Below are 16,752 nucleotides of genomic sequence, written 5' to 3' on the forward strand. Positions count from 1 at the left end.
ACAATAGTGCGTGGACTCTGTGATTAGTTTGCCTTATCACAGCTGGCCACCACCGATAATAGACACTAATAGCAGTGAGTTGAAGTAGTTCTTCCCCAGCTGACATAGCGGAAGCCTGTTTTCAGCAGATAGTGGATCTGCATGATCTTGTTCACAGCCTGTAKTCTGTGTTTAAGCACATCCAGTTTATCTGGTGACAGCGTGTCTGTGCAGTATGGGGATAACGCCGAAAGAATTCCTTGTACTGAAGAGACAGAAAACTAATGGGAAGCTACTGCTTCTCTACCTGCRTATGGCCATTAGTGACGAGGGACTCTAATCCTTACAAGGAATTCTGTGTGCTACAGAGGTGCAAACGGGTACCTGTGAACACCAGTGGACGCTAGTGTAAGAGCTGCAACCTTTTTATCTGGAATGTGTACAGCCCAGCTATTCTTGATAAGTAAAGGATTTGGTTTACAAAACTTACTTTAAACACTATTAACATTAACCCATAACACACAAATCTTTCTGCTTTCAGATCCCGGTTACAATAATGAAGCCTGATGAGAAAGCTGAAATACCAGTTGGTGTTGTGATTGGCAGCATATTGGCTGGACTCTTTTTGCTGTTAGCATTGGTTGCTGTTTTATGGAAAGTAAGTTTATATTCTTGCAAAGAAAAAGCAGAAAATAATGTTTCCTCATAAATGCACTTGGGCTGTTTTCTTTGGAATCTTTCTCTAATGCTGAACAAAACTGCACATGCAGTTTGGTGGTAAAAATAATACTGTATTGGTACTACACCCTGGAGGCAGCATATAGATGTACTTTTAAAAATTCTGAGAGAGAATTTACTGAAATGAGTGGCCATAGATATTGGCACATGAAGGTGTTAAAYGACTTGCCAATGGCTAAAAACACGGCAGTGGCATTTCTGTCTTCTGACATTGCCTGCGTACCTCCACAACTCACCAGCTGGACTCTGCACTCTCCCAGGCTGGGCAATAGAAATCACTGGGGGAGACCAAGGAGAGGGAAGATAAGCACTGAACAGACAAAAAAGAGAACAGAGAAAGGCTAAGGCAGTAAGTGGCTTACAAAGAATATCTGGTTTAATGGGAGGGAAAAATGTGTCTGTGTGCCAGGGCTTTGGTGTTTAAACACCCCCCGGCACACCAAGACAGCCTGGAGAGGTCTTCAGGCTCCTGCATTTTGACAGAGAGACAACTTCTGTTKTGGTATTTGGTTGTGCCAGGCAGTTTACATGCCAGCTCATTTCACTTTACAGAATTAAGAAAGTTCAACAAATTAAACACTGTGAGTACACACATGCACATTTGCATTTTCTATCACTATCCTGTTAGCTCAACTAAGGAATTGTAACTGTAAATGACTGAATAGATGGCTCTTGAAAATATCCTATTTTAGCAAGTATACTAACGGATAGCTAGTTTTAATATGACATGATATGTTATTTTAAAACTTACAGCTTGGCTTCTTCAAGAGACAGTACGAAAAAATGACACAGGATATAGAAGATATCGATGAAATTACAGAACTCACAAAGGACAAGGACTGAAGGTACAGAGTGATGGCAATAAAGAGAGGACATCTGAGCTACCAACAGTAGTCATGATCCAATTAGTTCTTCAGCAGGAGTGCCTTAAAGTTTAATAACATTTAAACATTTTTTTTTAATGAAACTGTCTTTTTTATAGATGAAAATATTTTACAAATTCTACTCTATTGTAAGAGTAACTGCAGGACAGTTTTTTTTTTTTTTCGAAAATGATTTATAGTGCCTTTTCTTGTATATTTTTGCCTTTCAAACAAACTTAGCCCTTAGAACTGGCAGGTCCGGAGTTTACAGTAACATATTGTGCCAGCAACCCTTCTCCTGATCCACTGCAGAGCGAAACAGAGCAATTTATTTCAGATTATTGTGGGAAGCATCAGTTCATAATTCAGTTGACAAGTACCATATGTGTAAAGGACATTTTCTATTAACTTGATGATGAATGTGTGGTGAATACAGTTTCCAGCCTGGGAGAAGAAAATTCAATATATCATTGACTAGCTCCATCCTTATTGTTTTAGAGAAATGATTTGCACTAGCAAACCTTTGTCTTAACTAATCTATAAACTATAAAATGGGAACTGCGTATGAAGATGTCTATCCATGTGTAATAGGATAACCAGATGAGCATTTCACTCCAGAAGACCACCATATTCCTTGCACTAAGGTCATAATTAAATTACTGAAGTATATTGTTTTTGGAAAATATTGTCAAATGATAAATGTAACTGCCTTCTGCATACTGAGAAGAAAATATGAATTTCACAACCACTTACAACATATTCTCTGCACTGTTATGACTGTTTTTCAAACATCATCTAGAGAAGCACTATCAGTACTGTTACATGGAGCTTTAAACTAGCAGTCCCTCTGACATCAGATTGGCTTTTGGCATAAACAGGGAAGAGAGACAAGATTTTGCCTTTAGTTCTGTACTGGAAGATTTTTGCAAGTATAAGTGCATGAAGTGAACTACAGGGGATGATGACCGAAAAAGTAAGCTACTGTTAGGCCAGAGGAGAGTGAAGATCTAAGCTCTATAAATTGTGTACTGCACTTCAGCATTTCAGTGCTCTCCAGAACAAAGCTCAGTATGACCTTCTTACCTGTTATATAGGGTCCCATGTCTCCATGTCTTTAAGATGCTTACATTTTATACAGTAAAGTACTGTACTGCTCTGGATGGAGCTCTGTTAACTGCACAACACTTGGGTGACTTTGTGTTGGTTACTAACGCCTCAGATTCATCACATGCTATTATACTGCCTTTGTTGTAATGTAAGCTCAGGCTCAGGAAGGCCCTTGCTCTTAAGACAGGTAACAGTCTTAACAGAATTGGTCTTTTGTCTGCCTTTCACTCTCATGGCTGGCAGTAATAACCTGTTGTGAGAGAAGATGTGTGTGTTGTCTTTATGTAGGCTGATCACACTGAAAATTGATTCTGACTCCAAGGAGATTCACTTATTTGAATATGCCTAACTGAGTTAGAACCTCAAGCCTTGCCTTCCCAAAGGTAGTTCTTCATCATGCTTAGGCACCTTTAAAATTATTTTTTGAAGGGCTTTTCAGAAATGAGACTTGAGCATGCTTAGAAGTTTTATTCAATCTTTTTAATCAGTAATCAGTCAGGAGCCAACCACCTTTTTTGGTAAACGATGGCTTCATTTACAGTGGCACCTGGACTGTGTTCAGTGTAATCTTACGTGTGTTTTGGATTTGTATCTATGAAATGTTATGTTTTAGTTTTGAGGGTTTTTAAACATTCTGAAAAATGACCTGGATTCTGATCTTTTTTGTCTAACAAACAAGATGGTTAGCATCAGCTGAGTCTGTGGCCAAAACAATTATTTTAAAAAATAAAGAAATGTAGCAATTGTGTAAATTTCAATAATAAGCTCTTGATTTGTAGTTATCAACCCAGAGGGCAAGTGCGCTAAAAGTAAAGATAAAAAAAATTGCCTGCCTCAATTCTTGCATAAACTTGAGGAGGAAAAAAGCAAAACCCTACACCCGTATGTGTGGGAAGTTCCTCTATAACTAGGGTCATACACTCCAGGCCAGAGAGGGAATTTCACAGTGGAGCAAATGGTAGCATCTTTCATTTCTGGTGCTGCTTGCAAGGAAATGTAGATATTCAGCCAGATTTTCCTCATCTGCCTCAAGTGGCAGGTATAAATCTGTATCCTACACCCAACTTTGGGGGAGAATTTAATAATTTATCAAGTAGACAGCAATGATTAAATTCACTTGTCTTCGCTGGGTTTTATTTTGTCCCAGACAATAAGACTTTCCCTCTTGCCTGAAAACAATACTGTTCTCAAAACAAAGGGAAGGCACAGCACTGGGTAAGGTTTTGTATCCATCACCTAACCACTTAAGGTTAGTAGTTTTATTTGTCCTTTATGATTAATACTTAAATGGCAAATTCAATTTTTGTAATGGGTGAGTTTATTGCACTTTCAAGTTGGCACAGCTGCAAATAATGCTGGAAATATGATGTATATTTTGTATTATGTTCAAGGTTTGTTTTTTTTAGTTTTACTTTTTTTAAAACAGCATGTTACAAATGAAATAATATTCTGAAATGTCAGGCTTCAGCATGTGCTTTTGTCTGTGCTTGCAGCAAGAGAAGTCAGGACTACCTTCAAGCTCAAGTTATAAATAGATCTGATTCTAGTCTTGAATCTAGCTGCAGACTTCTTGAAGTACTAGAATCAAGTCCTAACTCAGAGTTAGTTTCATATGAGACTATGTAGATTTGGGGTGTACAAAAGAGTTTATAATCAGAGTTCTGAAAGCTAGTGTGTAAGCTCCACGGGAGCAGGGACTCTCTGTTTAGTGCCTGCCTGAGGGCCTAACAGCGTTACTATAATAAAAACAAGAATACTGCTGAACATAGAGTCATTTATTTTTGAACAGCTCTTCGATGGAAAGAAATGGTACTGAAAAAGCACAACATAAAATGGCRCCAAATATGCTTTTGTTCCAGTAGCACACACTGAATACTTTAAGATGACGACTCTGCTAGGTTTAGAAAGAAGCTGCATTTAAATTTTTGTAGGTTAGCGTCATGAGTGTAACACCAATAATAAGCTATATTGTAATATAAGTAAGTTAGTTCACATCAGTGCAGAATACCTGTATGTGGATAGCTCTGAGTTCAAACACATCGATGATAAAACCACACTAGGCCCAGGCCTTTATATAATCGCATGTGGTTATCTCACTTCCCTTGCATCTATTCTGCCAGCCCCATGCCCTCTGCKCAAATAGTTTGTTATATACAGAATTGCTTAATAGTAGCATCTCCTGGCAACAACTCTGGCTATTTCCTACCACATGATGAAAAAGCAGAATGCAGCAGTGCCAAGGGAGATGGGTGGGAAAGGAGGGGAGGGAGGAATTTGGCTATGACTGGGAAGACAACGGACAGTCATGACAGTACCACCTGAAAACTAGACACTTTTGTGGAGATTACTTTTTTCCCTCTTAACTCCTCCATACTTTATTAGTGGTAGATAAACTTTCCAACTTGAAACTTTAATGCTTCCATAATACAGATGACCCTGCTCTTAAGGCACAAAATTCTATCTTTCAGCAAGATTAAGCCTTTTGCAGAATTGAGAACCAGTTGCCTTATATAAGGACTTGTCTGCATTACACCCCAGCTTTGGATATGACAGAGTAACAAAAGCTTGCTCACATTCTTCAAGTAACTCCACAGGACAACACTTTACTTACTTACTGGAACAGCTTAAAATTGAGTTTTCATTTTTTTTGAAGGTTTAGCATCTGTTTTCATTACACTTTGTTTATAGTTAGTTTTACTAGTTCTTCCTTATGTTTTTGACAGGACAGACGAGTACATAAAACAAATGTTTCTGTGAAGCTACAAATTCCCTGAACAGCTATAGGAAAAATGAGCTGAAAGAAAATCCAGGAGTAGACTAATTAATTTAGAATTGAGTAATTTAACGGCTTCATTACTRAGTGCAACAGTGACAGTTCCGTGAGTTACAGTAGAAGCGAGCGCCTGCATCTCCCAGCATACCCCAAATCCAGGCAAACAGGCTGGACCACTCAGGAGACCTGTGCAGCAGGAGCTCCCTGCCCGGCACAGTTGTCTCTGTACTGCCATCTCCTGGGTAGGCTCCTTATAACACAGCCCCCCCCCCCCCCCCGAAATGTATTTCGGGGCTTCCATCAGTTAATCCATACTCTTCCATCACTTAATGCTTTCATAGTATGTATCAGTCTGAACCCCTTTTAAGAACAAAACAAAATGAAATATTATGAAGCAGGAAATTCAGACTTAGGCAATGTTAATATGTGGMCATTCTGCCAGCCAAAGCGACAGTCTGTATCCAAATACTGCCTGTCAACATCAAGTCATTTGCTCAGAAGGACAAATTCTAGCATTGCAGACATCTACTTCCATCCCTGCCATACACTTTGGCTTGTCTATCTCTACACAAATCACACATCTACGCTCTGTCTTCAGTGGCTGTTCCCAGTGACACCTACTTCCACTTGGAGCTGCTGGCTCTGCAGCTTGCTGTCACACAGCTGGAAGAGCCTTATATGGGTGGGAGTATGCTCCTCTATAGCCAAAGAAACTGCTAGACATATCCCAGAAATCTAGGGCTGCACTTTTTATATTGATCCTCAGCTGCCCATCAGGCAGCTTACAGACCTTGTCAGAACACAAGATACTTTTTGACCAGCAGCCTAGTTTTGTGTGTGTGTGTGAAAACCAGGACATGTTCAACCACATCCTTCCCTGACACACAGTGAGAAGCAGCTGGGGTTCATCCCCCAGCCTGGAAATTTGGAAGCACTTTTGRGTCACTCCAGGCATAGCCTTAGGCAGCTATCATAGGACAGAATAATTTGCCTTTTCTTAAGATAACATTTGCCCAGCAGAGCACAGAGCCCTACAGAAGGCTCAACAACTAGCTCAGAGTATGTACTTAAATTTCTGAGAGATACATTTTACCTCTAATTATGCTCATCATCCCTCCTAGGGGGCTCTTCCATTTCTCTTTCAGATGCCAGCTGAAGAACCCAAAGTTACACAATCCTGATACATCATTGTTCCAGAACAAAGCAGTACTTGCCTCATGCACAGCTAGGGACACAAAATGACATTTCATTGTTTTGACCATGGCAGTGTACACATATTGTAACACTCAGTTGTGACTCAGTACAACATCTCTTCCATTCATTGTTCCTGGTCACAGTGGGGAAGTACACTATTATTCCTTCTCTTTTTTTCTGCACCCTCCTTCCCAGCTGCATTGCTGATGGGGAAGGTGCATTTAAGGTCACCCTGGATAAATCTTCTACAAGACTGCAGCACTAGACAAGCATTAGTGAAAGACAGGAATTGCCTCTGAATCTGAAGTCCCACGCATGATTTAGCTGTTCTAAATACCACTGTTTTTCTGTATTAAAGCGCAGCACTAGCTTACAAGCACTGCATAGGTTTTACTTCATTTACAAAGCATCCACGACAAGGCAAATTAGACATATATTTGTTTGGAATTAGCACACTCATTAGCTGCATGGTAACAGTAAACAAGTTAATGTGGAAAAATGAATGCCAAAAACAGGAAACAGTCTGTATTAGTTACTTTAACAAAAAGAATTAGTAGGTTGAGGAAGTGATCTGTAATCAGGGTTCTGTACAATTCCCAGAAAAAATGACATACAAATAACGGAGGGCTTCTCTCCAACATCCAAAGCAAATGAAAATTCAACCTTGAACTTGCTCAGCTCTGCCTAGATAATAAGGCCCACATGGTTTGGAGGCTACGTATGTGTGTGCACGCAAGGAACAGCTGTCCTGCAGAGGAGCTATCTCTCACTTCCATTGAGGGACAGTACACAAGATAAGAAGCACAGTTCAACCATACTCCTGCCTAAAGTTTTGTATTTCACTAAGGTTTAATTAATCCAGATAAAACAGACATCACTACATATTAAAACTCACAGATAACACCAGGGAGAGTAGATATCATTGCCTATTTTTCAAGTTTTATTTTGTGCAGCAAACAGCTGTTTGTAGATTTTCACTACAGACACAATTAAATAGATTATACAGCTAAAGCCCAAGTGTTGTACGATGTAATAATATATGAGCTTGAGCAAATCATTTTATTTCTCCTTACCTCTTTCATTTGCCATCCTTTATATCTATCTTGTCTACCTTGGTAATAATTATTAGGTAAAACCTGCCTCTCAGCATTAATAAAAATGCTGTACACAATGGGGCTTTGAGCATCCAAACACTATCATGGCACAGAATAATACTATGAAGAAATGATCTTTCTTTGGTAAGCAGCTGATTTTCAATGAAAGTCCATGCTTACTTCCTCTTTAGGTAGGTTTCATAATAGTAACAAAACTGTACTAGAAGTTTAAAATGTGAATATAAACTGTAAGAAGTATACTAGATTTCATTGTCCTTTGAAGAACCAATACATTCTGATGACTTTAAATGCTAACCCATCTAAAGTCAAACTACTAAAGCCATTTATTCTTAGAGTTGCCTCTTTGTAAAAGAAGTTGGCTTTCTTCTGCCACACCATAGAATTACATAGTTACAAAAGCTCCTTGAAAATTAATCATATCTAGACATCACTATGATGTAGTTAAGGGTTTGCGTGCTAATGCTAACACAAGTTTGTTGCTGGTGGAGTATTAGATCTAACTTTGAGACAAGGTTTGTCCATATTTTTTTAATGTAATGGACTTGTAATATCAGCTGCACAGTAAAAATATTTCTGTGAGACACAGCTACCAGAAAGTAATCACTACTGAAAAATTAATAACTCTGGGGTATAGTTTATATTTTCTCCTCTGTCGGTATCAAAATGTTTAATCTACTTCAAGTAGCTTTCATGTTACAACAATGTCAAAATAGCGTTAAGCTTGCAAACTGATTCTGCATTCATACAAAATTAAACTCAGGAATATTTTTAAGGTTAAAAAAAAAAAAAAAGCATAATTGTCCTGTTATGACCTCCCATCCCATACAGACAATGAACACAGATTATCAACATAAAGGCATTAAAGCAGTATATATAACACAGAGGAGTCAAACTCTTGCAATCAGGAATTTTAGAGAAGATTGTTTTAAAAACTGACTCTAGATGAAAAAGTATAAAGAGATGATTTTAAAGGAAAATCAAGACCACTTAAGAACCCTATCAGTCATTCATTTAATTCAGTCCTAATTAAATTATTCAGACTGAAATATCTATTACAACTTGTCTAAAAACATACAGATTCTCTGTAACATATAGATTCAAAGTTAAACCAGCATTTTAGGAAGTCTTAGGAACAGTAAGATTTTATTTTTAAAAGAGTACAGTTATTTTTTTGAATTTACCCAAAAGCATTCCTTGTTTTCTTTCCAAGAATACTCGTCCTCATAAATCTCCTGCAAACATAAACAAAGAATGGGAAATACTGTGGGAGTCTGCTACATACATAGCTGCAAGCCAGGCCAAACAACTCAACAGCCACCCRGCTATTATTTACTGATCACATCAGGAATACACAGCAATAAGCTGGCAAAAAGAAAGCAGAGAAGGCAGCATCCTTAGAACATATGGCCTTCCATGTGGGCAGCTACTGAACCTTGGGCTGAATGCAGCCTGAACCCCAATAACTTCAGGATGGCCCACCTATGTAAAAGCCACTTCAGGAAAGATCTAGAAGAAAGGATGCAAAAGCCAAGAAGCATATAGCATTCATGTCTGAAACAAACATTTTATGTGATGCAGTGCTACTCTAACATCTTTTGTAGAAATAAGTGTACATAAAAYGTTGATGTTGAAAAAAATGACATCAATGCTCAAAATACAGTAAGTACGACACATTTGGGACTAGTAGATTAGTTACTACCCAGCAGTTAATAGTCCCAAATTCAGCAGGGCTTTGAACCCTGGATTATTATTTCTGAGACCACAGAACCCCGTTCTCCTGAAACRGGTATCGGAAAAGAAAACATTTTGCACCAAGCAGTAATTCAGAGAACAACCCTGTTACCATATGCCAGGATTTCCCTAGGAGAGAAGGCAGAGGTAATGCTCGTTACTTGCACACAACACTGTGGTTATGCAATAAGGCTCTTTCCAGACTCAGGCTGGTCTCTCCACACATTGCTGGGTGCCCATACTAGCTCTGGGACCTCTGCACATTCCTTCATTATGTGCTGTTGCTGTGCTTATGTGCACTGTTGCTTAATGYTCTGTGCCTACTTAAGGTTACAGGGATGAGGGGAAAACAGAAAGACCRGAGCTGCCACTTTCACTTGTAAACTGCAACATCATTCAAAGCAAAGCTGACTCAAGGCTTTTTCAGAAGCCTACRCAGGGTAACTCTTCTTAAGGGTAAGAGGAGCTGGGATATATAGGCAAGGGAGGGCCTTCTGGGTGTCCTCCTGCCACCAATGGGCCTGGTAGCAGTAAGAGGAACAACCACTAGTGCTAGAAAAAGGTGTCTCCCCAGCAGCAACTGCTGCCCATCGTGCTTCAGCTCCTTCCCTAAGAACAATAGCAGCCTCCAGCCCAGCTGTTTAAGAGTCTGGAACAATCCTAGAATGAACTTGGCCCAAATGTACCTTTTTCCATATTGGGACGGATGCTTTTAAGGTGTTGATGCAGTACCTCACAGCTTCAAGGGATTCTGCTCTGTGTGGAGAGGAGACCGCAATAATTACACTTGCTTCAGTTATTGGAACCAAGCTACGGAGAAAAAGAAACAACAGCACTTTTAGTTGCTCTTGATGGTAAGCATTAGCTAAAAGTTGTGGCCGTGTCACGTCAATATTCTGGCCACTCACTCTCCTGACTCATTCATACTGAGCAAGTGTTAGGCCATGTCCAAAAGATTATACACTTTCAAAAGGAAAGAAAACCACAACCAAAATTAATACCAGATGGGAGAATTCCATGCTTTAGAATAAATAAACCCACCAGCCATAGTCTTTTTTCTTTTCTTTCTTTCTTTATAAAGTTTATGGAATTAGAGGGGGAAACTGCTAACTTATAAAAATGCATAGGATACTCACTGGAAGCTGGTTGATTAATAGTAACAAGACAGGAATGGCCAGTACTTACCTGAAAGGCTGAGAAATCATCTCAGTTTGGAAACAAATATGTGAAAAAAAGAAATAAAGCACCTCAGATTATAAGGATTTTGCACAAAAAAATAATTTTTGACAAATTCCAATTTCAAAATTACAAAGTTTTTCATTTGGCATGCTATATGTACCAAAATGAGTTAAGAGGTAGCACAGGGTTTGTCTTACTCTTCACAATGGCAGTATTCCCAAAAGCTGCTTCCCAGCCTTTGTGATCACCTCCTAAGTTACTCCTGCTGAGAGTAAAACAAGTTGGCACTTGCAACACACACCCCAAGCCCTGCTAATTTCACTGAGAAATCTGATGAACAGAAAAATCTCAGGAATATGTCAGAGACTAGCATTCCATGTTTTAAACCCAACAAAAGATGGAYCTCCAAGATTCAGAGACTGGAAGTTTTCCTACCAGCATGGTTAGCAATTCCCATTCCCACCCCCTTATTCATAGGAAGCTTTTAGGCTTCCTGTGGCATAATTTGACTTAAATTTGACAAAAATAAATTGACATTCTAAAGCACTTCAAGAGAAAAGAGAAGACACAAAAAAAGAAGTGCCTTAAAAAAACAACCTTGCCCTTCCCTGCAAGGAAATCACCAGCCCTTCTCCTCACTTTCAAACCAGCACATCAGTATCAAAGTTCAAGTAGGCTTAACCCAGATTCCAGCAAACATTACCAGTATACACTTTTTGAAAAGCCAAAAACTAGATTTCTGAAACTTAGTTGTGCAGTGAGAGGTTGATCTTGCAGCAAGCTTTGCTGCATTACAGATTATATAGACTCCTGCACATCCTGCAGGTACGTAAGCACAGCCAAGCACCAGCCAAGGATTAACATTCAACTTTTAGAAGGATGGGGTCTGACCATACATACCCAAGTCTATGGTGTACTGCAATGTGTTTGACTGATGGCCATTTCTTTCTAACATCTGTGCAGATTTTCTTTATTTCAGTCTCCGCCATTGAAGTATATGCTTCATACTCTAAATGAATCACCTTTTTCCCTTCAAAATTATTTCTTGTAGTACCTAAACACAAATAAGTTATCAACTAAAAGCACCAATATATACTGAGTAAAATCTAGGATCTCCCATCATGGCCAAGGTCAGCACTGTGAAAACACACTGCCCTCCCCTCATCTTGGCTGTGTAAGAAGATTCTTCACACTAGAGAAATCTCTAACATTCCAGCCAGAATTTAGTCCACAGATTGTGCAAGTCTGCAATCAACAATGCCTAAAGCTAGGATATCTTTTGAGGTAACCAATAAGGTGCTATTATCGTATTTGCCCATGCAACATTTAAGTGTATTTGGGAGCCCAGTGGCACTCAGGTTTGAGCACAAACGGGTTTGAGTATCTATACCACGTACATTAAGCAAGAGGACAGAGTGATTAGCCTTGACCTTCCCCAGAGCATTGGTTTGCTTTCAACCAAGATCTAAGCAGTAGCAGCTTCCATACAGGTGAGCACATGTGGTTTGCATAGCCACAGCTACCCACTTCCCACCTAGAATGAGAGTGGGAAAGGGAAGGGGGAGTAACTCCAAGCAGTACTCTGTTCCAGAGCTGCTGTTCTGCTTAACCAGGATAGCAACATCAGCAGGGAAGCTCCTCACCACTCTGTCCCAATGCAACTGTAAGAGTTGCCACAGTTCTAAATAATTTAAAGTGAATTTTCTACATGTCCTGGGTTCACTCTAGAAATGCATTTATTTGAAAAGCACAAGTTTGGGGTGTGCAGCAATCTGAGTTTATTAGACAATTAACACACCCAGAGATCCAGCATAGAGATATTAAACTCACCAACGAACAGAGACACTGCCCCACAATATGGCGAAATGACCAGCTCTGACACTTCATCTACAGACAGCTTTCCAGACTTGAGCTTGATAAAATCTTTTGGCACATCTTCACTTTCATCCATAGCTCACTAGAAGAGCTGAAATCAAACAGATTCTGATGCTCTTTTTGGCAATACTAGCACATGCCAGTTGCTTTTATCCAGTACTGATGCCCCAATTTATTCAGAAAACATGCACCATCTACTCACTCACCATAAAAGACCAGTCTCCATGTCAAAAATCACTTCCCAACAGACTTGCTGAGAGAGTATTAACTGCAAATCTCAAGGGATACCTTTTTATTTTTTAATGTGTATGGGTTCCCTTCTGGCAGGAAAGTCTGGTCAAATAGAACTAAACTAAGTCCAACACCTCAATTTAACAGTACAATCAAGTACTGTAGACCATTTTGCTAGCGGATCTGTAAGACTGTCAGCCTCTTCTGCATTTTATCCTGAAATCAAATACAGTTTACAACAGAGATTTCTAACAAAGAACTCTTGGGTTCTAATTCTAAGCTTTAATATACTTCTCAGGACTTTCAAACCCCTATCCTATCAACCTGTTTCAGTAAAACAGGAGCCTCTTCTAGTTTCTCTGTGTAGAGACTAATTATCAATCCATCTAAGAATGAAGAGCAAAAGAAGCATTCAGGGCAGCAGCAACGAAACTAAGCAAAATAAATTCACTGGACTAGCACTTCAAAGCATGCAGAGAAAAAAAAATCTTCTAAGAACATTTGTCTCTTTGAGAGCAACAAACAAAAAATTTTTAAGCAGCAGACAATTCTTCTCTAATATCTTTTCTCTAAACAATTAGCAGCAGATTTTTCATTATTATCTTACTTAGGCAAGCTGGATGTCTACAGCCAGAAACTACTACTAAATTATAATAAGACCTAAAACCAAAATCAAAACAATGCCTGACCTCTCTGGCAATTTTCTTCCATTTACTGCATATGTGTTAATCATTTATTTGTGCAGCAGCTTATAGTTTCTGGTCAGCACTGATTCTGTCCAGCAGGAAACACACGTTAAACTCTCTCAAAAGAGTAAGGGTAAGAGGGGGAAATGCACGTCACATCTCTGGACCTAAACAAAAAAAAGGAAGATTACATAGAATCTAAGAGATATTTCAACACACGATGATCCTCCATAGAAAACCAAGCAAGAAGTGATACCTGCAAAAGAGGATTTGGACAGATTCAGCCTCCACTAATTGGTGGGATGATGGCAATCTCGTCTCCTGGGTGCAGGACCAGGAGCTGATCTCCAAGAAGCACGTACTCCTGCTGAACAGCAAAAACCACTTGATCCCGGATGACAGCAAGCCTGAGGGGGATTGGCAAAAGCACAAATAGGTTTCTAAAYAGAGTGTTTGCATTTAACCACGAGATTTCTTTAAACAAAAATCTGGTGCACAGCCTAGGGTAGCTGAAGTCAATAATACTAAGACTTACACAATTCTGCTTCCAGTATACTTCTAAAACACCATACATAACTAACYCTCACCTCTTCCTCTTGGATTTTATTGTTGCAGGTAAGAAGGAACCAAAAGTTTTAGAAGTCAGGAATTAAGTTTGTCACAAGCATTTATAAACAACATCAAAACTGACTGAGGTATGCAAGATCCACTTCAGAAGCTTCTAACAAATCAGTAAGTAATTCAAGATGATACCAACTATCTGAGTTGGGTTTAGAAGAAGATGTGTCCCCTGATTCAGTCTGGCGGGACAAAATGGTAATTTTCTTCCAAAGCAAGAAGTGATGTGGGACGCTGTTCCTAAGATCTCATGGAGATTCAGTGTCTGTGAGTTGCTGTTCTTGTGCAACCTCACAGTTTATGAGGCTTTTGGTGTTTTGTACTTACAGTTCTGAAATCTACTATTGATAAGGAATGGCAAAATGGATGAGAAAAAAGATACAGTGTTTTCTGGCATATGGATATGTAAAGCAGATTTTCTGTGTATTTGCTTCGTCCTCACCTCTTTGAGATATTGATGTGACAGGCCAAAGTTCTGGACACCATGAGATGGGGAGTCTCTTTCACAACTAAGTTCAGTGATATACTGATTATGAGGACACCACTGGTAAGACAGAAATGAATGCCAACACTTTACTTTAAAAGATGCAGGCATCTAGTTATATTATTTAAGAGTACAGAATGTAGCACAGACTGCAGAGAACTGTATTGCCTAGAAATGAGCAGGCATGCCAAAAGGGCCTGCACAAAAATCATCTTATTTCCTACCAGCCAGATAGACAAGGCAGACAAGGCACAGGCCGAGACAAACACAGTAGCACTGATTCAGAGGACAGTCTGAAAGGAGGGACTGTAAGAGCAAGTCAGTGAAGAACTTAGCACAACTATGGAACTAAAGTGCTCATCAGAAGCATGGCTTCTAATTAGTGTCACTTCCAAGTTAATTCATTGGGAAAATGGGTGGAACAGAAGAGCATTGTCAAGTATGCTCAAGCTGCAGTCTGAATATCCATTAGCAATRTGAATAGAAGTCTGTGGTCAATGCCCAACTATTATGCTGAGTTTTTCCAGAAAAGCTAGGAACAGAAGCATTTCCAAGAAGGCCTCTGTGAAGTAACTGCACATGCAAAATGTACTGCTCCAAGTCCTCATTCATAAAAGGATGAACTTGGCAAACTACAGCCAACTGAACAAAGGCGCTTCTGACACCAACTGGAGTAGTAATGTAGGCTGCAAAGTAAAATACACTCCTTCCTTACTGCCTCTTCTCCCCAGACACACCTGGTCTGATTCTGTGTGAAGAAAAGGCCCCGGTATAATATTTGTTTAGACTTCTCACTAAAAAACTGCTACCACTGCTAAACAGTTTTGTTTTTTTTCCATAACCATTGACAGTACATCCAGTGAAGAAGGGTGGTGCTGAAAGGAGGACTTTGGCTCCTAAATCCAAAGTTATAGAAACTTGGTGCACTCAGCACCTAATCTGAGGGCCTTAACCTCTACTCTGAACTTTCTTTCTTCCTTTTTTTTTTTTTTTTTTTTTAAACAGGCTGTGCAGAGAGGTTGTGGAGTCTCTATCATTGAAAATACTCAAAAGTTGGACATGGTCCTGGGCAACCTGCTCTAAGTGCTCTGCTTGAGGAGGGTGGTTGGACCAGATGATCTCAAGGTCCTTTCCAACCTCAACTGTTCTGTGATTCTGTACATCAAATTCACTATTGACAGGACTGGGTATATTACCTCAGCCTTAACCTGAAATAGAAACTCCTCAGCTGACATGCCACAAGAGTTCTGGTACAGCAAGCAATCTTACAGCACACCTAATATTCTTTCAGGACCTGACTCCCTATGAAATGCAACAAAGACTTCTTTCTTTCAAAGCAGAGGAGGCTGAAAGTGGCTGTGCCTGTTTCTTATGTAAGGGCTGAGCCGCTGGAAGTCTGTGGCAGAGCTCAGGTTCCCTTCTTTACCTGCCTTCCAGAGACTACCATAAACTCAGGGCTAAGTAGGCAGAGAGAGGAAAAAGTGATTAAAAACACCTGCTCTTTTTCAAAAATTTCTTCTTCATTGCCCTGACTGTGCAGGATTGCTTTTGGAGAACGTTTCACTTTCTGTATAGATACACGCACAGGTTAGGTACTCTAGTGTCACCAGCAAAGCTGCTTCCAGAGGGGCCCTCTTGGACGATAGGTCACATATCTAACTTAAACACAGCTTTTTGGAACATTCACTGGAGCTGTACTTCTCTAGTGTAGAGCTACAGAATTTGCAATTTGTCAAAAAACATGCATATTACAAGAACAACATAATCTCTTTTTATGATACCAAAACATTGACACRTTGTATTTTTTATGTACTTTACATAAACTGGTAAACTGCACAGCACGCCRGCAGCAATCTCCCCAAATACCTTGGATGAATCTTAACAATTTCTTCCCAGAGCTGCAGCGAGGTTATCTGCCGCGGTACAGAAATGGTCTCGGAGCGGAGCCCTGCCAGCTCAGCGCTCCTGGCAAAATACAGCACCGCCACCTGTTYGGGGAAAACACGCGCTTTCAGGCTCCGCGCCTGCACGCGCACACGCGCGGAGCCGCTGGTCGCCAGACGGGAAGGAAAGCAGGAAAGGAAGGATTTTTTGAAAATACTCGCGGACGCGTGCCTGGCTGCAGGCCGCGCACGCAGCCGCTGCGCGGCTCCTCCGCCGCCGCCCGCCCGGCGCTGCG

General features: G+C 40.0%; 3 protein-coding genes across 5 annotated transcripts in view; 1 reads left to right on the top strand and 2 right to left on the bottom strand.

The window, feature by feature from the left end:
- The window catches only part of ITGA2 (integrin subunit alpha 2), a 51,772-nt gene extending 47,321 nt beyond the window's left edge, over positions 1-4,451 (top strand). The window contains exons 28-30 of the mRNA XM_085326420.1: positions 521-637; positions 1,471-1,562; positions 1,828-4,451. Of these exons, the coding sequence (XP_085182546.1) occupies positions 521-637; positions 1,471-1,560 (207 nt within the window). The 3' untranslated portion in view covers positions 1,561-1,562; positions 1,828-4,451. The remainder of the gene's footprint in view (positions 1-520; positions 638-1,470; positions 1,563-1,827) is intronic.
- LOC146600002 (molybdopterin synthase catalytic subunit) lies at positions 4,442-13,817 on the bottom strand. Of its 3 annotated transcripts, none has more exons than XM_085326422.1 (5): positions 13,728-13,817; positions 12,510-12,645; positions 11,580-11,733; positions 10,187-10,310; positions 4,442-9,001 (listed from the first exon to the last, which is right to left on the bottom strand). In XM_085326422.1, the coding sequence occupies exons 2-5, from the start codon at positions 12,628-12,630 to the stop codon at positions 8,933-8,935; spliced, it is 468 nt and encodes a 155-aa protein (XP_085182548.1). In that variant the 5' UTR covers positions 12,631-12,645; positions 13,728-13,817; the 3' UTR covers positions 4,442-8,932. The 3 variants fall into 3 exon arrangements, with proteins under 3 accessions (XP_085182548.1, XP_085182549.1, XP_085182547.1); XM_085326423.1 differs by lacking the exon at positions 13,728-13,817 and adding an exon at positions 13,475-13,565 and having other exon boundaries at positions 10,187-10,256; XM_085326421.1 differs by lacking the exon at positions 13,728-13,817 and adding an exon at positions 13,475-13,565.
- The window catches only part of LOC146600003 (uncharacterized), a 78,518-nt gene continuing 75,517 nt past the window's right edge, over positions 13,752-16,752 (bottom strand). The window contains exons 3-4 of the mRNA XM_085297702.1: positions 16,440-16,747; positions 13,752-13,878 (exon numbers count right to left, since the gene is read on the bottom strand). Coding sequence (XP_085153828.1) covers positions 13,752-13,878; positions 16,440-16,747 — 435 coding nt within the window. The remainder of the gene's footprint in view (positions 13,879-16,439; positions 16,748-16,752) is intronic.

This window comes from Rhea americana, unplaced genomic scaffold (assembly GCF_003343005.1).
Source record: "Rhea americana isolate MKP2758 unplaced genomic scaffold, rheAme1 scaffold_13, whole genome shotgun sequence".
In the NCBI taxonomy this organism is placed as follows: domain Eukaryota; kingdom Metazoa; phylum Chordata; class Aves; order Rheiformes; family Rheidae; genus Rhea; species Rhea americana.